The 24,241-nt window shown below is 30.1% G+C and overlaps 2 protein-coding genes across 38 annotated transcripts in view; one reads left to right on the plus strand and one right to left on the minus strand.

Moving 5' to 3' along the window:
* The window catches only part of Ctu2 (Cytosolic thiouridylase subunit 2), a 31,799-nt gene extending 19,773 nt beyond the window's left edge, over positions 1 to 12,026 (plus strand). The window contains exons 10-15 of one of the 2 annotated variants that reach the window (XM_076498228.1): positions 600 to 691; positions 4,359 to 4,425; positions 9,038 to 9,231; positions 9,602 to 9,656; positions 10,870 to 10,928; positions 11,274 to 12,026. In XM_076498228.1, coding sequence (XP_076354343.1) covers positions 600 to 691; positions 4,359 to 4,425; positions 9,038 to 9,231; positions 9,602 to 9,656; positions 10,870 to 10,928; positions 11,274 to 11,331 — 525 coding nt within the window. In that variant the 3' untranslated portion in view covers positions 11,332 to 12,026. The remainder of the gene's footprint in view (positions 1 to 599; positions 692 to 4,358; positions 4,426 to 9,037; positions 9,232 to 9,601; positions 9,657 to 10,869; positions 10,929 to 11,273) is intronic. The other variant, XM_076498236.1, reaches the window with a different exon arrangement.
* LOC143249061 (serine/threonine-protein phosphatase 4 regulatory subunit 1-like) overlaps positions 1 to 24,241 on the minus strand; it is a 161,005-nt gene that overhangs the window by 6,626 nt on the left and 130,138 nt on the right. For 17 of the 36 annotated variants that reach the window (XR_013027562.1, XR_013027561.1, XM_076498258.1 and 14 more), the window contains 2 exons: positions 18,090 to 18,228; positions 13,932 to 15,296 (listed from right to left, as the gene is read on the minus strand). Coding sequence is in view for 20 of the 36 variants with exons in the window: in XM_076498258.1 (XP_076354373.1) it covers positions 18,130 to 18,228 (99 nt within the window). In the remaining 16 variants the exon portion in view is untranslated. Of the gene's footprint in view, positions 1 to 13,931; positions 15,297 to 18,089; positions 18,229 to 19,472; positions 20,702 to 24,241 lie in introns of those variants that run through there. The other 19 variants (XR_013027555.1, XR_013027556.1, XR_013027533.1 and 16 more) reach the window with 6 other exon arrangements.

A 24,241-nucleotide genomic window follows, 5' to 3' on the forward strand; every position in this document is an offset into this window, starting at 1 on the left:
GTCTCATCACCTTGAATTTCAATGAAGGCCATTCGTGATTACTCTCTTGCCTTACTAGCACAGATATACCAGTAGAATTGTGACATATTTGATAAAGGGGCTTCTCTTATAACTTTATAAATTTCCTCATTAAACTTTACCTTTGCACAGCCTTTCCTGCTATATATGTGAGAATCAACCATTCTGAATTTTTTGCAGTATAGCCTGCAAGTCAGTCATAACTATTGTGACTTTATTATTACATTTATTAACTTTCTATAAGATACTGGTTTTATTTTCTAAAACTTACAAACAATATTTTTATCTGATTTTTGGTTTGATAAAATTTTCTTTTAACAGAAAAGGCCAAAACTTGTAAAACAATGAGCAATCTTTGAAGTAATTATTTGTGATATGAAAATGAATTGAATGGAATTTTAAGATTTTAAATCTATAAAATAAAATAATTCAAAATCAATTTTGAAATTACATTTATAATATAAGATTTATAAAAAGTGCTATATACAATATATAGAAAATAAGTAAGAAATACTTAGAATAGAGCCTGTTGGAGCAATGCATTAGTTTTATTCTAAATTTAAGAATTTTTTCTTCAGTAGAAAGAAAATCGAGCAAGTGTTCAACGGCTCACAGAAAACTTTGTTGCTGCTTTACAAACTGATTTTCCAGCAACTGTATCAACAATTTTCAGGTATAAACATTAGTCACAAATTCAGAAATAAATTAGATGTTCTTAAATTAGTACTGACTTCTGATGAAAGTAAACTACCTCCATAGATTGTTGCTAAAAGTGAATCTGGTAATGATTGTAGTTGATAAAATGTACTGTTCTTTCATTTTTTTCAGTTTATTTCACATAACTTGATACATTTCAGTTAATTATTTAAAGTAGTTAAGACAGTCACTCAAATCGTCACTTTACAACTTATAGTATAGATTTTACATATATTTAACTTAAGTAAATCCCTTTAATTGGCAAGATATAAAATGTAGGGTAACTGGCCAGTATATGTGTAAAATTGTATTGTCCTTCCAAAATAAGTGAACAAGTATTCCCTGTCTTTTTTCATATTGAATAGTGATGTACTTGACATCTGAATGTAGAGGCAGTAATCTGCATATATGCATTAACATGAGTCACACAGTCAAGGAATAGTTTGGAAGTAAACCTATGGATGCTATAAAACAAACATGGTCTGTTTTTATGTGATGAATATGTGGCAGTGATTATTAAATATTTGGATGTTGACAAGTAAAAGTTATATTCAGTAGTACTTGCATTAGTTTTAACCCTAATAAATCAATATGAAATCATCAGTACAGCAAGAAGATTCAAATAAATGTTTGAACTTTCAACATCTGCTGTAATTAATTCCTCCACATTATAATGTATTCTGAATCCTAAGTAACTTTTCTGATTGAAAAACATTCACAAAGATGTCACTGCAGTATACAGAAAATGAGTAATCAGTTACAAACCCAAAAGGTAATTTAGGTTGTGGTGATTATTCCTTTTAAACTAATATTTTGTAAGTAGTAGCATTGAATTAACCAAATAAAAGCATTAAGTGAACATGTATTTATTCTCTTTTAAAAAGGTTTCCTTGAATATCCCAAGTCTTTGAATGAGTAAAGTGTTAGAGCCAGCTGGTAATTTAATGATATCAGTACATTTTGGATGTGCTAAAGAAGTAACCTGTTGCACATCTTAGTAAACACACACACACACATCTTTTAATATAATTTCCAATACTGAGAGAGTGAACCTGCTGTATAAAAATTTGCTTACTTTAAGCCTGTTATTCTTTAGTCTAGTAAAACCAACAGACATGATAGGTCTACATGTGTACTTTTACGTGGGTAAAGCAGAAGGGGATTGCTGTCTCTTCAGTTGAATAAATGAAAGGCAGCCTGTTTTTCAGTATAGGGTTTTTATATCACCCATTGCACTGTCTTCAATGTTGGTATTCCTCCAGACTCTCTACTGCATTTATCATCTGTTTACTTCTAGTGGAATTCTTGCATCTTTCCGTTTCTAAGTCACTGGGTTTGTGGATCATGGAAGTATCAATCTGAATGTGATCATTTCTGTTCAATAGAGTGTGGGACATGGTGTTCCACTGGTGTAGATGGCATGTTACCCTCTAGTCATGCACTTCACCTCCATGTGGTGGGTCCTGTAAATTGATGTTTCACACAGCCTATGTGCAGTTCTGTCTGGAAAATGATATTATTTATATTTTGAATTTCCATGCAGTGGGACTCAGATGTGAGCATTTAGCTCAAACTTCTGTGCAGTTTCATACAGGGGGAGGATGTTGCACATATTTACAAATATATATACTCCTCCATGCAGTGGGTCTGGGAGGTTGATGCTGCACCTAGCTTCTGTATAGTTCTTTTTGGAGGTTGTTGTTGTGCTTCAGCTTTTGCATAGTCCTTTCTGGAGGATGGTGCTACTTTGGAGTAGATTTATTACATTACAGTTCACTTCTTCATTTGATATCCCCTATCCTTCCATTACCTGGATGTTGATTCTCAGTGACTGGTTTTGAATTAGAGCTGGGTTAACCAACATAAATTCTCATACATATGTTGGTTGTGATTCCTCATCCTAGCTCCAGTTTCATAGTTTTGCCTCATTTTCTCCATGTCCATGCAGTGGATTCGGGGAGGTTGATGGTGCACACATGTGCTTCAAATCCTGTGTGGTTCTGTCTGGAGGATGATGTTGTTTGGGACAAAGGTTCTCCCTCTAAACTCCACCTCAGAGTTTTCCCCTGCATGAGGTTGATGTTGCACTGAATGGTTCCACTCAAATTAGATTTAGGTTGATGTAAGTTTTGTATCATCATTTGGATGTTGGGTTCCTGTATGTATGGGTTGTTGTAGATTTGCATGTAGGTATCCCATTTAGTAGTGTTATTTTATTTGTTTTCTTAACATGCAACTTTGTATTCAAAATGCCAAGTTGTTTTTCTTTTATCTCTCATAGCATGTTCTACCTAACATAGTGCCAAACAGTATATAAATATTACATAATTATGATCTGGTATCAAACAAGAATTGAATAGGCAAGGAAAGAGCAAATTTGTAGAAGAAAATGAACAAGGTACATTTAAAATAAGTTTATTGAAAACTATGAAACAGCATTTTGGGTAATAACACGTTATCAGGTTTCTCCTAAACACTTTCTTCAACAAGTTATTTTTATGTGTTGAGTGTTTTGCCTAGTCTGTTTTCTCATATATATTAAATATTTATAGAAAAGTAAAAGCTATATTCCATATACAATAGTTTGTAACATATCAAATAAATATAGCTCAAGATTGTTTTGTGTGTATTGGAAAGAACAATTAAATTTAATATTTCTCAATTGAATATTCACAAGTTGTATGATATTAACCTTTTTTTATTTGAATAATGAAAATCCCTATCTAACTCAGAATGAAACATTTTTAGTCATAAAACTGAGTATTAGCACTAATTAGTATTATAAAAGTGTATATTTTATTGCACTAATCAATATCATAAAAGTCTGTAAATATTTCTTGGTTGTTAGATGTCAGTGTTGAGGATTTTCATGTGTGTATGTGTATATATATATTTCTGAAAAGTAAGAGAACTGATCACTGGATAACAGCCATCATTTGCTTTCAGTGAATATTTATTAGTTCTTGCATATTAAAAATGTAAATCACTGACTGTATAAGCCACTAACTGTATAGAGAGCTGTTCTGTAAGTTATATCTGTAAATTGGCCTAATTCAAAGAAACAGCTTTGAAGTCATGATTAAATATTGAGGTATCATGATAAGAAAGGTAATTTTCTACTTTTAATCTAACATTTGTTGTTATTTTTACCAAGTTTTTTTTTAAATTAAGGTGTAATTTTGGACATTTGTTAAAGATGTTCTGAAACTTTTGCCACATTTAACTGTTTGTCTTGTGAATAAAGTACTCAGATGTCTGATACTCAAGTTTTCATTTTGAAATAATGTTAATCTATATGAAATATTAGTTGAAACTTATTTTCAAAATTAACATAAAAATGTGGTTGAGTGGTTTAACTTTTATGCTAATTCTAAGAAACCAATGGAACTTGAACAACTCATTGACCCAGAAGGTGAGTTTTTCAAATTGTATGTACAGGGGCTAGTACATATATAATTTATAACTCTATGATAAAAAATTAATGTTTGATTGGAAAGTACCAAGTATACTTTTAAATTGTATTTTAAAAATAATTAGAAATGCTATAGAAGTTATTGAGGAGCCAATTAGTTTTGTTTTCATTTTAAATGTTTGAACATTTTTAATCTGATCAAAATTCCATAGATTCTTTGTTTAATATCTAGAACAGGAAGTAAGCTGCAATCAGCAGTAAAGAAGGGCTCTTGTGATGACAACTGTATCATATGCAAGGTTAGTTCATACATATAAGTTATTACATCCAATATTATAAATTGTCTTCTTTTGTAATTTGGTCCTTTCCTAGATGTTTTGGGCTACACCCTAGTGGTTAGTATGTATGAACAGTGAATTCAAAAGTTAATGGTTTTCATTATGTTGCCCAAAAAATCTCATTTTGGCACTCTAGAAATATTACAGCAAGATTAACAATCAAATTCTAATGTTTATTTAGGCAAAAGTTGGCATGAAGTGTTGTTCACTTGCTTCCTTCCTTATGGTCTATAAATCCAAAATCATGGACAATTACACACAGAAATTTTTTTATGTAGCAAAAACTTCTAGAAGCAAGATAGAAGTTTAGATACTGTTAGTGGCACTTTTCAGTATTAGCAGGAAGTTTGTGATATCAGGATGCAAAATTTCAAGTTCTATATTTCATGTAGGAATGTACTCTTGTGCACATGTATGTAAAAATCAAGCATTTAGGCACCAATGAGAATGTAGGTCAATGGTCTGAAGAAGAAACTGTAATAATATATGAATATATTTGTTTATATTTAATAAGAGTATCATTTAGGGCTCTTTGACCCTGCAGTGAGTGAGTCTGAAGCCTTATAACACTAAAGAGCTGATTTCAGTATCTATGGTGAGCACATCATATATAGAGCTAACTGTATAGATTTGTGCTTAACAATAAGGAAACATGAGGTGTTAAATGCTTAGCCAATGTTGTATCAGTTACATTCACAAAATACTGTTTAAATGAGACTGAGAAAGCTCATTGAGATGCTATAATCATTAATGTTCCTATTAATTTTGTAGTCAGACAGTACTTTCCATTTTCTGGAAGACACAGCTAGTGTGAACGACTAATGAGGGTCAAGTAAATATAGTCAGTACTGTTGTAAAATATGGACTTTAGTGAACTGAACTCAAACTTCCTATTCATTTCTCTGCAGTTTTTTAAAATAAGAATTAATACACTGAACAGAACATGATGTATTTGTAAGTTATTTGGAAAAAATATTAATTGTATAATGTTGAAATATAAGAAGGAAATTCAATATGTATTTGTTACTGTTGCTGTATTATATTTTAACTCTGTCTTTATAGATAATGTATCACATGTATTAGATTTCTGTAATCTTATTTCACATCCAAATAATAAAATAATTGTCAAGGGGCAGATCTGACCAAACATCTGTAAGAAAATGCTATATGATTGAAAAGTTATACATTCACAGTAGCAGAAAACAATAGTTCATTAAGAAATAAATAGCTAAAGAAATGCAACCATGTAGATTTCAACATCTTGTAGCCCAACTTAAACAATTTTTATTGAAATGTAAGCAAACTTTCACATGTGCATCATTAGTAGCTCTCAGGATGTGTAACTGATATTTAACTTCAGTGTACATTCTCTGTAACATATCCATAGTTACAGTGGAGATAGTATGATTTTGCTATAGGTGTGCAATACATGATGTCCTTAACATATCCCCAAAGAAAGAAGACTAGTGGAGTGATGTCAGATGAACTTGGTGGCCATGGAATTGGTCAACACTGAGCAATCTATTGCCTCAAAAATGATCTAGGAAGAATCTGAACAATAAACATCAGTGAGTTGGAGAACTGTCCTGTTGAAAGATTATCCAAGGTTGCACTTTCTCCATTTGAGTATGAACCATAAATTGGTCCACTATGTCTATGTACTCATTTCTAGTAACTTTGCTTCCAGCAAACAAAAAAAGGACCAATAATCCTGTTACACATGAGACCACAGCACACATTTACCTTTGGACTATCTCGGACATTATGGGCAGTCACTTTACCTGCGATATAAAATGTAGCCTCATCATTAAACAACTACACAAATGAAATATATGTTGTCTTCATCTGTGAGGTCAAGGAGGTTCACTGCAACTACCTTGAGCTGTGGTCTATATTCTGGTTGCAGTATCTGTATCAACTGAATTTTGTATGCATGCAAATGAATGACACACAGCAGGGATATTTTTGGCATGTTTTTGTGATGTTCGTGGGCTACTCTGGAGTGACTTGTGTACTTGTTTGACGTGTTCATTGTTAACAGATAGCCTTCCAGCTCCCAGTAGGTGTAACACACTACCTGTTTCCAAGAGCTTCTTCATCCATTCCCATATAACTAGTTTCAATGATTATTATTTCCTGTGCTGGTATATATTTGATGCATTCAGTCTTTACTTGCATGGTTTCCATTTTACAGGGTAACATCACTCGCTAAAGTGAAAAAAGCACAACAATAAAAACTGTTTTGTTCTGATTACAAGATGTTGAAAACTTTCTGTTCTTGTTTATTATTTAATTATTAAATTTTAAAATAGGAATGATTATTTTGGACCTCTGTATCACACAGACAATAAACATATACAGAAGTATGCAAGTACATTTATTTCGTTCTATAATAGTCAGTTAATACAGCTTTACAGTAAAGATGATGCTTTTTGTGATTTATTTCTGATACTGTACTGCATTGTTCCAAAAACGTTTCAACTACTTAAGGAATGGCATGCCAAAATGACATTTTGAAAAGAGAGACTAATTGAAAGGAATTATCTTGCAGAAAGAGGCAATAAAACAAACTTTGTGCACCATGTAAGAAGGAATGAAATGATCCCATTAGCACCTTCATCACCTGAGTTAATTCTCATTTTAATATCTTCTTTCCTATCATGCCATTTGAATGCTGGAAACAACCCAGTATAAATGCAACAACAATTTTTCATGATTAAGAAACCTATATTAAATCAGGCTGTGCACTTGTAAATTTGTTTGTCTGTGAATTTTACACATAGTTTTGGAACTAGCAGAATCAAACTTGATAGGTGGACTCAAAATGGTACAGGAGTTGTTCTTATACATAAGGCATGACTCACCCTATTGGATATGGATGGTAACCAATATCTGGAAAGTCAACCAGCATGACAAAAGTCTGTGAATAAATTTTCAGGATTATTGAATCCAAATCTGTCATTAGCTTCTGTGTCCTTAACCTCTAATGGATCCCAGGAATGTTATGTTTGAAACTGTTTTCATAACCAACTCACTAACTGAAAACAAACTTGGCACACATGCTCACAGTCCACAGGTGGATGTTCTAATGGGGTTTAATTTGTGGTACATACTATTTAGGGGTAGCTAAAGAAGTAATTTTTGGTAATGGAATAACCTGATGGGTAAATTGGAGCATCTATGACCCATGAGGTAAGACTTTGAATCCAAATTATAGCATGTATAGTTTTCATTAATTGTAAAAAGTGAAAGAATAAACAATTTTCAATTTTATGTAAATTGTAATATATGAATAAATGAAATTTTATATAAAAACATTTGTAGAAAGACAGAAATTAATTTAACTGGTGGGCAATATTAATCAGAAGTTTTATTTTTTAAAATTATCTAGCACAGAATAATGAACTGTTTATATTTTATAAATAAATGACAAACGAATGCCTCCCAATGGCACAATGGTATGTCTGCAAACTTTCAATGCTAAAAACTGGGTTTCAATATTCATGAATATTGAGCCCTTTGTGTAGCTTTGCTTAATTAAAAAAAAAAAATTTTAAACCATTATCAATAGTTACAGTTATTGATGGAGATCAGCTGTGTCTAAGACAAGAATTGGGTGATTTAGATGTGTTTGAGTGAGAAACGTGGTGCATGATCATTTTATTATTACAATTATTATTCTATTGCATAACATTACCCACTGGCTCAGCTATAAGTCTCAAGGCTTATGCTAAAAACCAGATTTTCTTTCTCTTCTGAGCATCAGATAGGTTAGAATTTAGCATACTTCTTAACATATCTTTAACAATGTTAGTAGATTGTGAATAAAGCTGTTTGATAACAATACCACTGATCTACTACCACCTTAATATTATTTAGAACTATAATAAAACACAAATGCATTTTTGAACATCCAATCTAACAAATTTCTGAGTGTAAGAAATAAAGTTAGAAATAATGTTTACCTTTCCCTTATACAATTCAATATATGGTTCAGGTAAATACTGATATCAGATTTTCAGCAGATTACTCAAGAAAAAAAAACGTGACTTGCACAGTTGCTTGGTTGACTGGAACAAACTAGTAGTGGACAGTGATATTATCTTTTCAAATCTCCAGTTTGTAAGAACCTTCCAGAACAATTCCTTTAGTTTATTACTTAAATAAATTTGAATGTTGAAAATATAACACCATCCAATGAACTTTTGCTAGTGTTGTAGGGTATGTGTACAACCTGCACCCCATATCAGGCAGTTCTTACCATTTCATCTACTGGCAGTCTCATAAAAACAATGCTATAAACAGTTACTTGCATTACTTGTCCCTTTGATTGGCTTTGTTTCTGCTTTCTAAAACATATATTAAGTTTTTGGAAATAGTTTCTTGAAGTTTATCATTTGTAATTTAAACTAAGCTGAAATACTTCATTTCCATTAAATAGTGAAAGTTAAATTTTATCACTGGGGTAATGAATATTTTTGTTAAAAAACAAGTCATACATTTTGTCACAACAAATTTAAATAGTTTGCAATGCTTCAAATTTTACATTTATCTTGATTTTTCCTTTTTGCAGTCGCCATTGGATACCCAAAATCCAAACCCTTCTTCTGCCCTTGAAGCATTAAATCTGTCTGAAAAGCTATCAAAAAATAAATCATCCTTTTCTTCTAACAAACAGGAAGATGATTTTAAAACAAAGTGTAATGTACCTTGTCCCTGCTGTAAAAAAGATGAACATTGTGAAAAACCAAAAACAGTATTATCAAGGTATATGAAATCTAATGTATTGTAGTATTATAATTTAGGAATATAAAATTAATGATATATACAAGTACCTTTACAAATACTATCTAAAATTTACAATTTTCTTTGTTTTACTTAGGGCTTTTGTTACTTTCATACATAGTATAAATATATTTTGTATACATCTGTATGTAGTCTTTACATCAGAATTTAATTTAGCTTTTAAAAAATACACTATCTCATATCTCTGAAATGTAATTATAGGATAAAATTACAACATTGTAAAATTACTTAAGGTTCCAATATTTTAAACACATTTTTACATAATAAAAATTATATATGTTACTATGATGGAAATTATTTGGTGTACAAAATTTTTTTTTTCCCTTTACAGTGATCATGTGACTGAATACTTGTGCTATGGGTGCAGATTAATAATAAAAGACATGGTAAGATAATTTGTTCACATGTTTATAAAATTTTACTAGGTAATAAAACACAGTTGTATTATATTATATAGCGAGTTAATCAAAAAGCTATTTAGATACAACTAAATAGGTTATTCTCAGTATTATGAGATTGTTAGTTCAATGTAATATAAAATTAAAGATATAACAAATAAACAAGGATTTTCTAAATTTTAAAACACAAGGAAATCGACCTCATGTAGCATGTATATATTTACATACATAAAAAGTATCCTTTTTAACAGATGATTGCATCTTCAGATTTTTAACTGTTTGTCAGTATCTCTTTGGTTTGTATTATGCTATTAAAAGGAATTATGGAAAATGTTCCAAATACTACTGTAACAAATAAAATTTTTATGAAAATATTTTAAATCAATAAAAAAATCCCATCTTATATTTTAAGTACTTTGTTGGAGATGGTATATATTATTAACCAACATAAGCCACATCCAAGAAACTCTCTGTGGCTCATTTTCCATAAAAATGATTGTTGTTGTGACATTAAAATTGCTTTCATTAAAGGCCTATAAATTCTGTATATGTTGAAAGTTTCTAAAAAAAAGCTATAGCTGTGTGATCCTGCCTTCAGTATTTTCTGTTACTGTATTATATGTTATATATTTCCCTATGATTGCTTGATTTACATTGACTTGAATTGTTAAATTTTTTATATTTCATATTCATGTATGTCACTTTATAAAAGGTAGAACATAACTGAAACTGTTTTTTTTAATGTTTTTCATTACTTGAACATTAATATAATTACATCCAGGTTTTTATTGGTACTCAAGGAGAGATCTTGAAATTTTTGTGCCCCTCCCTTTTTATGAAATGTTTGTTTTTAACACAGTTCTTTATGTTGGTAAACCATATTGTTTACTGAAAATTTGAGGTTGCAAACAAATTTCAACTTGGTTTGGGTCTTTCAGAGAAAGAAATAGTATTAAAGATCTGCAGTCTTTGGCAGAATAACCATATATAATTACAATGTGACCATTTGACATTCTTGTTTACATGCTTATTATGAGGAAAGTGTCAAACTAACAAAAGTCACTAGTTTGCTGTGAAGGTATGTATGTCCTTATTTATATACTCTACAAGTGTTTAATAAGTGCAGAAATAAATGACTCAGATTATTCATAAAGTAATATTTATGTATTAATGATAATTATATATAATATATTTTATCTAGTCTGATGTTTCTTTGTTGCCTTCACACCTCTTGTATGAAGCACAGAAAGCAAAGCACAGGTTAGTAAAGTGAATAAATCAGTGTTAATGCACTTTTTTTTTTCCTTCACTATGATAGACAAGAAGATATTAGTTACCCTGGAATACTTTTTGAGTCCACAACACATTTGAGAAAGTAATGGAAATGGCATAAACCTTAAGAAAATAATATTGGCACATTACATACTTACAATTTTTGTGTATGGCTGATGATATTTAGTACTTGTTTATAAAAATAATTAATCTAAATGTAATCATTTAATTATTCAATAGACAATTGCTGTTGTTGTTCATTTCTGTAAATATTTTAAGATAATACATTTATGACATTTTAATACTGATCATGCAAAGTTTTTTTCTTTTCAGAGCAAAAATAAAGGAAGATATTCAAAGTTTCCTATTGGAAGGAAGTGATGACATGTAGCAAGAAATCCTTTTCTTGGTTAATTTTATTTATGAAAATGATAAAAATAAACTTTTATAACAGAGATGTTGAAAAAATATTTTATTTTATTTCTTTTAAAACATAATACTTAACTGTTTTTTTTAACAGTGACACATCACTTTTGATTAATGATCTCCCCACATTTTAAAGACAATTAAAACTGCACCAATTTTTGAGTAATGCCCTTCATTGCTACTTCCAAAATAAATAAATGTTATTAACAATTTTTCTTACAAATCATTCAGTGTTAAGTGTTGACATGCTAATACTTTTTGTTGTTGTTCATCAAGGTTTTCTGTATATCTATATATTTGCTTTCTGTTAGTGTTTCAGCATGTAACTGTAGTTTGTATGTACTTGTATTAGTTGCATTGTCAGTTTACTTAATTCTTAAGGAGATTTAACATTATATATTATTAAATTAATTTTAAAGTTGTAGCACACTAAAATTTTATAGACTTTGTCGTTTTGAAAAGAGAAAAAAGATTAAAACTAAACCTTATTCATCCTATATTTATCTGACATATAAAAGTTGGTTCAAACCTGATATTCAATATTAACCTCAAAAAGTGAATTAGGTTTTTTCAGGGTTTATTGTTGTTAGGTTTTTCTCTACTAAGGTAAGTTTTAAAAAAATTTTGTTCATCATTAATAAAATATTGAAGATGTGCCTGTAACATGCAAATATTACCTACCATACTCACCTATACTGTACCTTTGATTTACCCCCCCTCGAGTGTGTTGATTTGTGCTTAATTTCTAACAATCAAACTTACTGTTTCTTTGAATAGTTGCATTGTCTTCTGCATTCCCCTTTATAGAGAAGTGTTTTGCAATTGTCACATGGACAGAGAGAAAGAGTTTTGGTTGTTACAGAGAGATTATGTTTGATCTGTGAGGAGAGCAGACTCTTATCAAAGAAGGACACTCCCTGATGAAGTTCTGTCCTTGCTGCTGATTGTGGGTATTTATCTAGATCAGTTTAATTACAGTACTGTGCAAACATATTAAGTCGAAAATTAAATTTCAAGCTACTTTCAAAGAATAATGGAAGGTAAATCACAGGTGAAACATTAAATTTTAATAATCTTCATATTTAACATAACAGAAACTCAGTGGAAGTTAATATTTTTTATGCCCCCTTCTATTTTATTTGTCTGCAGTAATCCTTCAGGCATTTTTGCAACATATTTAATAATAGTGCCCTTTGTTACTTTACATCAAATTTCTCTGATACTAAATTTCTTTGGAAGTAACTTAAATTTATCAAATCCCAGATATGTTTAATTGGGTTGAGACTGGGACTTTGCATCATTTGAATGACTCCAGCAGCTTCTCTTCTTTCAGCTAAGTAATTTCTGCAAAGTTGGATAATCATTTGGGGGTCATGATCTTCTGTTAGTAGAATCCTGTACTAATAATATGCAAACCACTGAGTATACTGTAATGGATCAGTGTATAATGGTATTTGTGCTGGTCCATTATTGTATCTATTTTGCAAATATCTCCTGTCGCCTCAGCAGAAAAACACCCCCAAACTATCACGCTGCCACTTCCTTGCTTCATGGTAGGTGCTATGCATTGAGGTATCTTTCATTTTACTTCCTCTAGAAGTACAACCTAAACTTTGACTCATCTGTCCATAATGCCCTTTCCCAATCATCAAGAGTGCAATTTTTGTACTTTTATAGCATATTTCAGTCTATTGACAATGTCTTTAAATTGCTCCATAACCCAATATTCCATTCTTGTTGAGTCTTCTCAATACTGTAGACCTGCACACTTTTTCCAGTCGTTTGGTACATGATTGTTTACTATATACTCAAGATCACTGGAAAGATGCACAAATGAAGATATTCCCCACCAGTAACTTGAGTGTAGATGGTTTTAACATAACCCTAAAGCTTGAGCACTTGTGACTACTTTACTATTCTTCTTAAGGTTATTGATTTTAGGTGTTCTTCCTTTCCTTTTTCAAATTTAGCTGTCATGTTCTCACAATCTAAGGTGTACTTGACAGTTTGTTGGAGAGTCTAACCAGTATCACATAAAGCTTTTATTTGAACTCTCTGCTCTATTGACAGTTCTCTACACTTTGTGGGCCAAAACAAAACTTAAGATATTGAGTTTTGTAGAGTGCTATCAAACTGATTTCTTCTAATATATAAGACACTACATGAGGTACCATGACTCTTAAGTTTGTTCAAGCAGAACCCTTATGCATGCCATTGTTACAAGTATATGGAAATTCTTAAGAATAAGCATTCTTATTCTGGCTCATTCAAATGTCCACAGGGATCAGAGAGTTATTACCATAGTGTTTAAATTCACATTCTGTAATGGCATGATAGAATGATATTACATGTAAAAGAATATATTTTTTAAATCAAAATCACAGAATATGGTTTATTCAAAAAACTTATTTCTCTTCAAAGCTGCTTATTTCTTATAATATCTTCATATTTAAAAGTCATATTATACAACAACTTTTTTTTAAATAAAATAAACTGTGTTTAGCACATCAAAATACTTATTAATTCAACAAAAATTCAATGTAATGAATTGACAATTTGACATCAATTATCTATATTGTTTATTCAGTGACATAAGAAATAGATGGTGTTACAATAGGAAGAAATCTCCTGTGAAAAAAAAATATAAAACATACACAAAGCCATATTTATAATAATGTGTAGAAGGAGATCTATTAAATAAAAATGCAATATATGTACTTTGAATATAGGAAGAGATGTATAAAGTACAAAACTATCCGCTATACTAATGCAAATTTGTTCGATTTAGTGGAAAATACACGAACTAGTCAACACCATGAAAATGATGATGTGATATTTTCTTCATTTCAACTATATTACAAGAAAGGCAAATTTAAAGCTTTTTAAGTTTGCTCTTTTGTGCCAAAGAAAAAAAGACGTGTATATACTATGCTCACAACTGCAAGTGAACTCTGAATTTTAGCATTATAAAGCCTCAGTTTTATTGTTGAGCCATGGGGAAAGAAATCAAGTTAACTTTACAAAAGGTTTACACAATTTGTTTTGCTTCCATAAGTATCCTCAGCTAGTTTTATTAATTTATGTACCTCATACTCAAAAAAGGGCACAGGTGTAGACAATAAACAAGTGAAACATATTAAACTGAAGTCACATCACAAGAACAATAGTTAGACTTAAATGCACTATTTACTCAAGGAAAGTGTGGCATAGAAAATCAAAATCCAATCTTAGCAAATCATTTAAGTTATAACATGGTCATACAGTATTATCAGTAATGCTTGTTCTTAATGACTCAGCTGTAAGTTTGAAAACTTATCATAATAAAAATCAGGTTAGAAAACCACAACAGGGACAGCACAGATAATCCGTTTACTCATATCAAGATATAAGTAGAAAAAAAAATAACAAAAGGTTCAATAAACCTTATTTTATTTCAGTTAAATAGACATTTAATGTGCCTTAAGCAAATTATGTCTAGAAGTATAAAGTAATAATAATAGTCATTAACTTCGTACAAGAGAAATATCAAATTTTAAACCATTGAGTACGGTTAAATAGATAGATTCTTAAGTTCTATAAAACTAGCTGACAGATGGATCAGTTCAAACTTTGAAAACTGTGGTCTGTGTGAGTTAGCAATATAGGACTTATATTTTTGGATTATTTTTGAATAGGTTTGAATTAAATGTAGAATTAAAATTCAAAGAAACATCAACAATACCAAAGTAAATTTGTCTGATGAAAAAAAATGAAATGATGAATGAAAATAATGGCATTTTGACAGGGTTTTTCTGATTTACCCTGCCTGTCAAAGGAAAGCTTAGTCCTAATGTAAGTCAGCAGTAAAGTTTATGGACTTACAACACTAAAATCAAGAGTTTGATTCCCCAGGGTGGTCAGACAGCAGATGGTCAAATGTGTGTGTTTGCACTAAAACAAAGTGAAAGAAAGATGATTTGGAAGAGAGTCAACATTTTAAAGCTTAAAGTACACGTTTCTATCTTTTACAACAACTCAATATTCAACACATCTTAATCACATTGTCTGCAGAAATAAACTGGTAAACTTAACTTTTTTTTAATATGAAACTGAACCTTTGGACCTTTCTTCAACTCATGTATTTTGAGATACATAGTCAAAGTTGAATAGTTATTGATGAAATGCAAATTTTACACTTTTGAATCATTTCTGATAGAAAAAAATGTTTAAATAATTCAAAACTGAGAGAAAAGCAATCAAATTTTATGTTGAACAGTTTTATTTTTTACATAACATTAAGACTTGATTGTTTGAAGTTTCCTTGAGATAATCTATGTGTTTTCAACTGTGTATACTACAGAATACAATGTATATGCATGAGATTTTTCACTGGAACAGCAGTATTCCTTCCATATGTTTGGCTTTGACCTTTCTCAACTTTTTAAAAGGGCATAATTTTTCTTTTAAAAATGTACTGGCTCTTTACATTTTGTCATCCTATTAATTGGGATCAAGTGCAAATGAGTTGTCAGTGCATAAGATTGTTTAAACCCTGTTACTGTAAAAAAAGAAAAATAATTTTGCCTGGAGAGAAGTAAGAGTGATGATTGGAGTAGCTCATAAGTTGGTGAGCTTCCACCTCTCAAGTGTGTATCACATTAAAATTATTTGCTGCTACCACATACAGCTCTCAAGTGGCTTTGTGTACAATTTCACAAACACCATATAACTGATTTTTCAATATGTACTCAAGATATGGTATTTTTTCTGGTAAAAAGAGATGCAATTTTAAGAAGTCATACCTGTGTTAAATTTTAAGAAAAACTATATCAATATATGCATAAAAATGAATGTGTATATTACATTACAGGATACTTAGTTCATGTTATATAGATGCATATCACAAAAATATAGTTTCTTGAATTGACTGTTTAGATTTTTTTTTTAATTTTCATACACAGCTACAAAATGTCATTGCTGTTTTTTTACTTCTGGATTGACAGACTAGAGGCAAAGTAGCCAATCAACAGCAACCAATGCCAATTCTTAGCTTCTCTTATCTAACTGGATAGCAGTCTTATAACACACTCATGGTCTCAAACTGTGGAGTTTGATTTTACAAAACAAAAATAACAGTCTAAGTACAGTAAACACTATGCCAAAGTCAGCCCAGAAGAAAGACAAATTGAACAACAACAAAAAACTAATCTTTTTGAGAAATTACAGAGGGAAAATAGTTTTTCTACATTACACCATGATATACCCAAAGAAAGTGCAAAAAAGATGAAAATGTTGGTGCATAATAACCTAGATAATATATAAATGTATGGCACAGGAAAAAATATAACCAGGTACATTTCTGTAGATACAGCTTAAACAAATCTGAAGTGCAGGTTTCTTTAACATAACTACAAGGAATACTTTCCTTTATCAATAGCCTAGTGTATGTAAGAAAGTTTGAGACAAACATTATGTATGTTCACATTTAGTACCTGATTTAGGACATTATTCATGCCCACTTATTATGTGTTGTATGTTGTATTGCAAATAAAAAAACATTAAAAGTGTATTTGTGATGTGCAAACATAATTCACTAAATATCACCAGGTTTAAAACTAAAAACAAAAAGTAATTCATCATAAGAATATTCTATAAATAAATTAAGAAGCACAGAATCTCCAAAATTAATAATGTTTATCTTATAAGGTAGAGAAAGCTGAGTTTTCCATCATAAGCTGTATTAAAACTGCATTAAAACATTTTCTAAAGTACAATTAATTGAGTAGCATTTAGTATTCAGCATCATATACGTCTTGTTTATTTGTTTGTGTTTTTGAATTTTACACAAAACTACATGAAGGCTATCTCTGCTAGCCTTTCCTAATTTAGCAGTGTAAGACATCACCCACCACCAACTCTTGGGCTACTCTTTTACCAACAAATAGTGGGATTGACCATCACATTATAATGCCCCCACAGCTGAAAGGGCGAGCATGTTTGATATGACAGGGATTTGAACCTGAAACCCTCAAATGCCTTAACCCACCTGGCCATGCCAGGCCACATGTGTGGTTTTCTATTAGTTTATAACCTTTTTGTTCTTTAATAGCTTAATAAGTAGATTTTTGAAAAGTCACAAAATATATGTAAAATATCAATTAATTTATAAAACTATAAAGTCCATTGTTCTAATTTCTCAACTTGATTGAATACAATGCTATACAAGACATAACTTATAAATCACTAATTAGTGAAACAAGTAATGTGATTCTTTTAAGTGAATAACTTTACAATTGGTTTCAATGAACAGCTGTTTTCATGTGGATAAAAATAAAGTTTTATTCATCAGTATCAGTCTGCAGTCTTTGTAATGCTTGATATGATACGTCATAATAAGGGTCTGGTTACTAGACAAATAGTCTGATAGAACAAAAAAATATAAACCACTTAGCATTAAGCATCATGTTGTAAAAATGGAATATGATTTGTCTTTTACATTGAAAATAAAAATATATTACAAAACATTAATAATTTACTCCACATTTGCTGATTTCTTTGTTGACTGACTGTAATTGTTCATGAAATTATATACTTTTAGTCACATTTCTCGCAGTGCTCAAATACAGAATAGAAATGGCACAACAAAAATTACAGCTATAAATCGTCACAGTTAAAGAGTGTGAACTAAAAAGTGTTAAAGTATTGAAAATCTTTAATCAACATTTAAACAACCTAATAACTTACCAAGAGGCACTTGGTAACAGCCAATCTAATGTTTAGTACATCATCCCAACTTTAAAAAAATGTGGGGGAACTTCATGGTCAAGTTCTTCAACAGGTAGTGAATTATCATGGACAAAAGTGTTGACGTGAAAGAACGAAACTAAAAAAAATATACCATGAAAAAGAAAATCTTGAAAGCTATTAGTAGTCTTAGAAATAAAACTAATAATTTACAAATTAGAGTTATATTACATCTGTCTCACTGACCACACAGTTGCATGAACAAACTTCTCAGCAAGATCAACCAACACACTCTTTGTTAACAAAGAATCAGGAGCTGTAGTATGAGACCTTACCATTGCAGCTATCTAGGGAGATAGTGCATTATTAAATATCTATTCAACTGAACAAGTTTTAAACTCGACTTAAATCTGCATGTTTCACATAACTTATGTCAGTTTGGAGGTAGTACAGTATTCAGTTAGAGATAAATATCATTTTGAAAAAATAATGTTATTTTATCTAGAAACATCTTCAGTAAGAGTTTGCAATATTTTATTACCCACTACAAGCTAAATAAAAACAAATTTAGACTAAAAAACCCACACAAGTATATACAATCTAGCACTACTTTAAATAATAGTATATTATTACACTTTAAATTCAAGAGATATCACTGAAAATATAAATAGAGAATAATTTTTAATTATTTGATGTAAAGTTACAGGATATTAGAATATCTGTTTTGTTTTGAATTATATATGTGATCTTGAAGATAAAACAAAACTGCACCAGTTATTTGAAATAATTGTACTTATATATTTAATAGTCATTTATTAGTAAAACAAAGTCCTTATATTCATCATTGTTACTGAAATAACATCAAATTATGATTTATTTTTTTCTCTGTCAGACTTTCTACAGGATACATTAGGGCATTAAAACATTTTGTAAGATGTTAAATGAATTTTTAATTATGTACAAACAATTTTTAGAAGCCTGAGAAGTCAAAAAACTTATAGTGATGTATGCCTCACTTTGCCTACTCTGTCTCTGACCAGAATCATTGCCATAAGTACAAGACATTCTTTCACATCTATGGGGCTATAAAGATATATCACTGCTATTAACTAACTGAAAGAACAAGCAGATAGATACATGATTCAAATGTGCTAAAGCATGTTCTTACAACTTAAATACTGAGAAATAAAACCTTTTTTGATTACAAGAAAACTATTGAGAACTTTGAAGAAAGTGGAAGAAATTACACACAGGAAATGAGTTTATTATCCAGATTATATTTATATAATTATGTATGTGTTGGGTCATTTATAAATATCATTTTAATATAGAGTTCACTTGTCCTAACAACAGAAATGAATAATCAACATTTCTCCAATCTGATTTACAGAAAATTTTATTTCACAAAAGTTTAAATTAGTTATAATATATATACATCAAGACTTTTTATGAAAAAATTAAATAATATAAACTCCAATAGTTTCTTCAAATAAAAAGATTAAATAACATGTATGGATTACTCAGAATATTCAAGTATGTTAGAAGTGAATATATATATTAGATATATATCCAATAATCAACTATCTAACAACAAGTATCATTTTGTAAAATTATAAATTTCTTCCATCATTTATTTTAAAAAACTTGTCAAAAGTCAAATGTTCTCTTATGCCACAACTTTTTAAACATTTACTTAACTGCAGTACTTAAAGTTAGGAAAAACAGGAAATATAATAGACTGTGAAGTTTTTTAAGCTGAGTATTATATTTCTTGTTTTTATGTAGACTTTTAAATGTTATTACTATGTGGTTGGGGTGGTAATACTTGCCCCACCATTTTTAATGGGGTATATGTTAGTTGAATCATAAAACATGAGAAAACGTTAAAGGGTGTTGTAATCCAAAACTAAACATATATACATTACCAAACCTTTGTAAGCCTAGTTTAATCTATCTAACAAGATATAAGTTGGCAGATTATAAAAATTTAGATACAGTACTTTAATTTTCCTATGTGAAAAATATGACCAGGAAGGTTCATGTTCCCCTTTGTCTCACTTTTCACATCTTCAAAACAACAATGGGTCCACATTTTACCTATGTATCTAGTAATTTACTTTCAAGCCCGTTTATTCTCTTAACCTTTTTTTTAAGATTATGTGGGAAATATAAGTTATGCAGAGATATACCTGGCACTGAGGCTTCATTTAAGTCAGAAGAGAAAACCTGACAAAAGATGTTTGCACATGACTTTTATTGTGTGAAACCTCAAGAGCTTGCATGTTTAATGCTAGCAAACTGAAAAGGGCAAAAAAAAAATTAGACTGAGACCAAATGTTTTTGGTGATACTTTAACAAGTGTACTCTTATCTTCAAAACATAACTTCTAGACAACAATTCTATAATTCTAAGATCATAAAAAATGCTCAACATTTAACTACCTTAATTTATGCAAGAAAACAATAAAAAAGGAAACATGAGTGATAAAACATCTTTATCTGTATATTTTCCTTGCATTTTTCATGCCATGGGCCCTGGTTGCATTCTCTCAGCTACCTTGATCCAACCAGACATCTCCATCTCCATCTGCACTTCTCTGAAACAACTACAACCTTAAATATCAATCAAGCAACAAAAAAACAAGGAAGACTTAAAATCACATCCAAATTCTCAAAATCCCAACAAAAATCTACTGCAAGCAGGGCAAAGGGGGAAATTAATATCCCTGAACACCCCAGTTGGGAAACTTTACCTTCCTTTAAAGCTAAAAATACTGCCACAAAATTTTCATTTTTTTCCCTTGCAATTGAAGAAGTTGTGTTAAAAGTGTAAATACAGACCAAAATAAATTAGCACACAATGAATAATTTAGCCTTTTTTACACTTGAAAGTTATCAACACTGGATCACAGAAATTCTGCCACATTTATTCTTCAGTGGCGTGAAATATCTTTTTTTACACATTTACAATTCCACAAGTTTCTTTTTTGAAATCAAGTATTTAATAATTAACTTTTAAAAATAATGTCTAAAATCAAGCAAAAACATAATTATTGGAAATAATGGGATGCATAATAACATTAAAAATATAAAAAAACAAAAGAAACCTTTTTCAATGATAAAATATGAACAAATGATCAAGTTTTAGCCATAAATATTACTTTTTTTCTTAAAATTAATTCAACTTCCATATTTTAAACATTTACATTAATACAGTACTTATAGAACCTGTTTTTTTTTTCATATTTCCACCTTTTTTATTAATATCAGATGGGAAATATCTTACAATATTTTATAAGGGTCAAAGAAGTTAAAATTAAATACTTGTTGTGAATGTACTCAGTCCTATCTGATAATAAACTTCACATTTTGCAAACAGACTTAACAAACATAACAAAACCTAGAGCAAGAATAATAGTTTCCCATTATCAGGTTAACAAATTCTCTACAAATATGTCAAATTTGTAGAGCTGGTTGATTAATTAAGTTAATTAAAAGAAGAATTTATCTATGAGCATCAATCCTTTTGATTAGTATCATGCAAAATAACAGATTAATCAAAATTATAATTAATACAATTCATAAAAATAATTAAATAATGAAATTTATAAAGTTTCCAATTATTATGATTTTTGATTACTCCAACTATCCAGATTCTCAAAACATTGCCAATATGGTTTGTCATTACTATTTTTGATTAATTCAAGATTGTTCTACTGAATTAATTGATGTCATGAGTTAACTCATAAAAATAATCAACTAATTAAAATTAGTGTTTCCTGTTTTATTGTTTTCTTATTATTTGAAATATCCGTGTCTAATGTGAAAATAAATGATTTGTTGAATGTAAATAATGAATCAGCTCGACAACTAACTGATTATCAAATTCTCCATGAATATTCAAGACAACTTGGATCAGTTTAGTGTGTAATCAACAAACAGATTAATTTCCAACAACTAAAATCATTACAACATTCATCACCAGATACACTACAAACTTCCTGTGAGTGTGTGTAGTCATTTCCTAATTAGATCTAAACATCTCTAGAACCTCTAAACATTAATTTTTTTTTAAAATGTACACCACACTTTCAACCCATAAATGTACAATTAAATTAATCTGTATTGCATTATACAGTTTGCTGATTTCCACAATGACTGTTTAATGCAGTAACTAGCCAATTTATTAGGATATCCACTGAGTTGGACCACCTTTAGTTACTATAATAATTCAAACCTTAGTGAGAAATATATTCTACCAAGTTCACAGATGCTGCACAAAATATTATAAACTTAATATTAAAGCTGATCTTATGACATTTAATCTGATTCAGGTCCAATGATTTTGCTAGTTAAGATGACTGAAGTCATTGTGATTCTCTCTCTGAGCCACTGTTATATAATATGAACAAACCAATTGTTGCATTATCAACTTGAAAAAACCCTTGTCCATCAGGATGGAAACAAATCGTTATGAGATCACCATGATAAGCAACACTATTTAAGTGCACACTCTGAAGATCTTTGATTTTATTAAAAATTGAACAAACTAGTTACATGACACAAAAACATTACTCACACTATTACTTAACCTCTACTGTTAGTAGAGAAAGGCTGGCATGTAACCAATCAGATAACATCGCATGCTTCCAGTCATTTAATGTTCGTAGCTTACAATCCAACACCAACAGGACTGTGATTTCTTGTATCTCAGATAAGCATTTTTCATACAAATAACTGACTGTCACACATAACTTTGTTTGTTTATTACTAAGCACAAAGCTACACAATGTGCTATTTGTGATGTCTCTCTCAAGGGTACTGAAACCTATTTTTTCATGCCACAAGTCTTCAGGCTTACTGTTGAGCCACTTGAGGGCATTAGACTTTTAAAAACATCTTTCCAGGCAAATGAGATACAAGCTACCAAGAGCAATTCTTAAAATATATTGTAAAATGTGAACATGTAGTGTATATAGAGTCTGATGTTTCCACTATTATCCCACCTTGACACCCTGGTTCTTTTTTATGTCACAACTTTCCCTAGCAGCACACACATTTCCTTTCATTTATCACTAGTAACAGACTGATGTATATTACACAGCCAGTGGATTTTGGATAAACAAATAAATGTAGTACACATGTATATGTCATAGAAAATGTATACACATTTTGACAAAATAAGTTTGATTATAAAAATCAATACAGCTTTTAGTTGACAAATTAATATATTTTCTAATTACTGCTAACTAATTTAACTATTTGTTTTAAAAAAGATTGGTAATTTGACTATATACAATGCAATTAATAACACATAATTAACCATGTATGGATTCTGTGACAAATACTATATTATTCTTGCAATAATAGGTGAATATACAATACTGTGTAACGTAAGTCCACATTAACGAAACAATACTAAATTTATATGAATATTATTTTGGACATTTCATATGTCCATTTCAGTCAAATGTTTGTGGAAGAAACACATATACTGCTAATTTTATAACAAAAGTTCTAATTCCTTGAATGGTATATGACATAAGAATGAGGTCAACATTAACTGATATTCAGATGTGTTCAAATTTGCTGACCTTTGGATTAACAAACTTCCCAAAGTTCTTGTTTTGACATAACTTACCTGTACTACTTATGTACTAGCTTGGCTGACTCCCAGCTTATTGTATGATCAAATTTTCTTATGTGTAGAAAATCAGCATTAGTTGCTTGATTATTTGTGGTATAGCTTTTGTGTTTCATGAGTCTGGTATCTAAATTGTTGCTAATTTCATCAATATAAGCTTCTTTATAGGATTGGCATGGGAATATATTAGTGGCAGAAAAATTCAGAACTGAAGGGAATCAGCATGCATTGGGGGAGCCACTGTCAGTGGTTCAAAATCAAACAAATTGTATATTAATTCTGAAACCTATCATAGTATCATTTAGCAGTAGCATAGCTTAATCCACATGTAAACTTACCAACTTATTTACATGAAAGGATCAACTGTAAATCTTTTTACCCATTTTGAAATCTGGATACTTCCTCTTCAATAATGACTATTCCACCTCAGGGCTTAGAACACTGGCCTGAGGTTGTGATTCAAAACCTTGCAACGGCTGCACATAAAGAGTACCTGAAGAATATTGTAG

This window comes from Tachypleus tridentatus, chromosome 1 (genome assembly GCF_004210375.1).
Source record: "Tachypleus tridentatus isolate NWPU-2018 chromosome 1, ASM421037v1, whole genome shotgun sequence".
Classification (NCBI taxonomy): Eukaryota; Metazoa; Arthropoda; class Merostomata; order Xiphosura; family Limulidae; genus Tachypleus; species Tachypleus tridentatus.